The sequence below is a fragment of the Lonchura striata genome, chromosome 12, assembly GCF_050655825.1.
Source record: "Lonchura striata isolate lonStrDom1 chromosome 12, ASM5065582v1, whole genome shotgun sequence".
Classification (NCBI taxonomy): Eukaryota; Metazoa; Chordata; class Aves; order Passeriformes; family Estrildidae; genus Lonchura; species Lonchura striata.
In genome coordinates this window covers 17,676,102-17,680,548 of record NC_140714.1, presented here as the reverse complement: position 1 = coordinate 17,680,548, position 4,447 = coordinate 17,676,102, and the positions used below count along the sequence as shown (strand labels likewise).

The window sequence follows — 4,447 nt, the reverse complement described above, 5'->3', positions numbered from 1 at the left end:
AGCTGCTGATTAAATGACTAATCAGATCACGTTTAAATAGAACGGTGTATAAAATAATGGGTTTCTAATAAACTTGGATTAACCTTGTGAAGAGACCTAGAGTCCATGTGTGGCCTCAGTTCCACACCTGACTCAATGCACAATCTCTGTGTGACTGCCCCCTGCCAGGGGCAGGAGCAGAGATTTCCCTTGGCCGGGGCTGGAGCCCTGGAGTGGCAGTGCCTGAACAGCACCTTACTGCCAAAAGTACCAGCCTCGATGGCTGCCCCAGGGCGTGGCATTTGGCCCTGCACTTGCTGCAGGAGTCCCTGCCTGGGTTCCCTCCTGGCCAAACCTTCGCACCCATCTCAGAACCTGGGCAGTTACCAAGGGGGCCGCCTCAAGTGGTTGCCAGGGACCTGAGGCCATGGCTGCCCCAATTGTGGATGCACGATGCTGATGTCAGAGTGGCCATTGTGACCCGTGCAAGCAAGGTCACAAAAGGGAAGGCTGGGCTCAGGCCGCGTGTCAGTGCGACCTGACAACGGGAGGAGAAGGCAGGGCAGGGACGCTGCTGCTCAGGGACCAGAGGAGCCCCACAGCTCGGGGCTCTGGGCCTGTGCTGCAGGCTCCCCTGCCTCTCCCTGCCCAGAATCAGCGGAGGAACAGCCAGAGCGGACTGCGGTGTTCCTCGAGGCGACGACGGGAGGAGAAGGCGGACAGGAGCAGGGCTCACGCAGGGCTCAGCAGGGAGTAGTGCCCTCGTGGCTCTGGGCCTGTTCTGCAAACTCCCCACACTCTTCTGTCTCCCAGACAGAGAGAGAACCAGCACCTGGAGGAGACTGTGACCTTTCTGGACAGGGACTCACCGCTGACGGCTGCCATGTGCGACAGCAAGCAGGAGGGCCCTGGTGCCAGGGAGGCAGGTGAGGGCAAAGCCGCCCTCCCAGAGCCGGGGCCAGGGGCTCCTGTGGCAGGCGTTGTGTGGGGCCCAGAGCAGAGGCAGGGGGAGGCAGGAGCTGCTCAGCCATGCCGCGGCTGGGAGCCTCCTTCCTCCCCAAGTGGGGCCCAGCTGGGCCAGGGGACAGCTCTTGGGACACCCGTGCCCACAATGGCCCCTGCTCTCCAAGGCCTCCAGCCCTGCCCATCAGCCAGGCAGGCAGGCAGGGACAGAGCAGCCCTTGGGGCCGATGCTGCTGCAGCCAAAGAGCCCCGCAGAGGTGCTCATGCCCGCTGCCATTGGCTCTGTGCCCTGCAGTGTGCATGCTGTGTCGCCGTGCAGAGGCTGATCCGGACATCTGCGGTGACAAACTGGAGAAGTGTGGAATCTGTGCCCACGTGTTCTGCCTGGTGAGTGGCTCTGGAAGCTCCCTCCACCATTGCAATGGGCAGTTCCTGCCCCTCTCTTCTCATCTGCTCCTCCTCTCTGCTGCAGTTCTTTGCCACTCTACTTTTTCCTCAAGACAACGACCATGTTGGACTCATGGGATTTCTTCCTAGAGATATCCAAATTGCAGTGCGGCGGGCAGCACAAAAGGTGAGAGTCCGATGCAGGCAGGGAGATTTGTGCCAAGTGAGGTTTGCCAGAGCTTAGCCCAGACACTTGGAAGGAAAGGCCTGCCCTTCCGGCCGGCTGCGGGGCAAAGTCTGGCTCCCAGCAGCTGCACAGAGGCTCTGGCACAGGAGCCCCCCTCCTCCACCAGACGGCTCTGTGGGCTGAGACCCAGCAGCGGCCACATCCTGCACCCTGTCCAGAGCGCTGGGGCTGCCTGGGGAGGCCCCGAGGCTGCTGCTGATGGGGCTGCTTGGCTCTTCCCAGCGCTGCTGCGTCTGTGGCCAGAGCGGGGCAACCATCATGTGCTGCATGGAGGACTGTGACAGATGGTTCCACCTGCCCTGTGCCAAGGAGGGCGGCTGCGTCACACAGTATATTCCATATTACAGGTACCTCCTCCCCACTCCTGGTCACTCCTGGCAGAAGATCCAACATTTCTCACTTTGCCCATCCATTTTCCTCCAGCTCCTTCTGCCCTGAGCACTGTCCAAAGCAGGATGTTGGGGCAACTCCAGAGCCAGGCACCGATTGTCTCATCTGCATGGAGCCAGTGGAGGATAGAAAGACTTTCAGAACCCTGGTGTGCTCAGCGTGCAAAAGGGCCTGGTTCCACAGGGACTGCATCCAGGTAGGAGCCCTCCCCTCAGCCCCAGGGCAAAGCAGGTGTTCAGCAGCACCAGGGCCTTGCTCACCCTGCTTCTGTTTGCCCTGCAGGGACAGGCCATGTGTGCTGGTGCTTTATATTTTCGGTGCCCCCTGTGCAGAGACCGGATGGTATTCACTGTCGAAATGATCATCCTGGGGATCCGAATCCCCTTTAGGTTTGTGTCCTTCTGCCTGCCTCACAGGACAGGAGCTGCAAGGTCTGTGGACTGCCAGTCCCTGCCCCACCAGTCCTGTCCCTGCCCTGTCCCGTGGGTCTGGGCTTTAGCTTCACGCACGCCTTGGAAAAGTACGGGACGAACAGCAGGGACAACCTATACCTCCGTGAGAGGAAGGCAGCAGAAACTCATCAGCTTTTCCTTTCTCCATCAGACTTCCAACCTGGGAGGACAACGATGCCTACGCGGATCTAGGAGAGAGGCACAGCAGGTGCAATGCCAGGGATTGCCTTTACCCGGGAGGCAGGGACGAGGCAGAGGAAGAGGGGTAAGTTGGGGAGCGGCACCTGAGGCTCTGCAGGGTACCCGTGTCACTTCAAGGGCTCAAAGAGAAAAGAACTAGAAGAGCTTGGCCGGACACTTTGGGTTTATGGCACTTTGTCCTCAGTGTCATAAACCCATTTGCTTCCCCAGGCCCTGGGAACTGCTCCTGTGCTCCTCCTGCGCTGCTGAGGGCACCCACAGGCGCTGCTCTGGCCTGAGAAACAGCGTACAGAGCTGGGAGTGTGACAGCTGTGCTGGTCTTGAAACGGGTATGAGGCAAAGCACCCGGTGTCCCTGGGCTGGGGGCAGTGCCCAGGCTGGGCCTGGCAGAGCCCGTCTGCTCCTGAAGGGCTGGGGTTCTGCTCTGGCCAGGCTTGCCTTGGGCCTGGGTGGTCTTTGACATTCCTGCTTGTCCTTACAGCCTCCAGGGATGAGCCAGAGCTCAGTGGCCCCAGCCCGACCAGTCAGTCAGGACTGGAGCCTGCTCACGACTCCACAGAATCTGAGGCCATCAGCCCCAGCTCCCATGGCCCGGTGCCATCGGGGCAGGATCCCCAGGCTTCATCCGCAGAGACCAGCAGCCGCAGCAGCCAGCAACGCACAGCACGGCAGCAGTCTCTGCCATCTCCCTCGCTGGACACCAGCAGCCCCAGCAGAACAAGGTCAATGTACAGCAGCACCCCTGAGCTTGAGGACAGGGGCCATTCCAGACATGCTGGGCCCGGCCGCAGGCGCACCCGCTCCCGCCAGCAAGGTCGGGCCTCAGATGGACCAGTTCGATCGAGGAGTAGCTGTGATGGCAGCAGAAGGACAACACCAAGGACTGAGATGCCCAGGCAAAGAGAGACACCTTCACAGGCATCCCCCAGATGCACCCGCTCCCACCAGCAAGATTGGACCCTAAGTCCACCTGTCCGGTCCAGGAGTCGCCGTGACAGCAGCCACAGGACAGCACCAAGGACTAAGATGCCCAGGCAAAGGGAGACATCGCCAGGGACGTCCCGCAGACACAGCCGCTCCCGCCAGCAAGGTCAGGCCCTAAGTCCACCTGTCCGGTCCAGGAGTCGCCGTGACAGCAGCCACAGGACAGCACCAAGGACTGAGATGCCCAGGCAAAGGGAGACATCGCCAGGGACGTCCCGCAGACACAGCCGCTCCCACCAGCAAGGTCAGGCCCTAAGTCCACCTGTCCGGTCCAGGAGTCGCCGTGACAGCAGCCACAGGACAGCACCAAGGACTGAGTGGCCAAGGCAAAGGGATACTCCATCAGGGACATCCCCCAGACGCAGCCGCTCCCGCCTGCAGCGCCGGGCCTCGGATCAACCTCTCCGGTCCAGGAGTCGCCAGGACAGGAGCAGGAGGAGAGCAGCAAGCGCTGAGAGGCCCAGGCGCACGGGAACACCATCAGAGAGTTCCTGCAGGAGCAACCGCTCCCACCAGAGGCGTCGGGCCTCAACTGGGACCTCCAACAGCAGCACGTAGCTTCATCTTTTCTTTCTAGTCCATCTGTTTGCTGCCAAAAGTGAAGGTGAGAACAGTCAATACAGAGACCTTGAGATTTGTAGGTCTGTGAGAAAACCGTATTAGCTCTTGACATTTCTACTGGCAGGAAAGTAGTCTTGTGCTAAATCCCTTGATTTCTGTCTTACCATGTATTAAGTGAAAAGTCACTTAAATGATGTGGCTAATGAAAAAGGACTTTTGTTCCGGCCTTTTGAATCCAAGCTGAGATGTTTCCCCACTGCTCACTCTTGTAAAGTGAACCTCT

The 4,447-nt window shown here is 59.9% G+C and overlaps 1 protein-coding gene across 1 annotated transcript; it reads left to right on the top strand.

Moving 5' to 3' along the window:
- The first annotated feature begins 515 nt into the window (after positions 1 to 515).
- Positions 516 to 4,161, top strand: LOC146766275 (E3 ubiquitin-protein ligase PHF7-like). The gene is made up of 10 exons (XM_085590750.1): positions 516 to 905; positions 1,238 to 1,329; positions 1,415 to 1,516; positions 1,799 to 1,923; positions 2,000 to 2,162; positions 2,249 to 2,355; positions 2,570 to 2,683; positions 2,830 to 2,948; positions 3,101 to 3,566; positions 3,831 to 4,161. The coding sequence occupies exons 1-10, from the start codon at positions 863 to 865 to the stop codon at positions 4,159 to 4,161; spliced, it is 1,662 nt and encodes a 553-aa protein (XP_085446876.1). The 5' UTR covers positions 516 to 862.
- Positions 4,162 to 4,447: the final 286 nt, after the last annotated feature.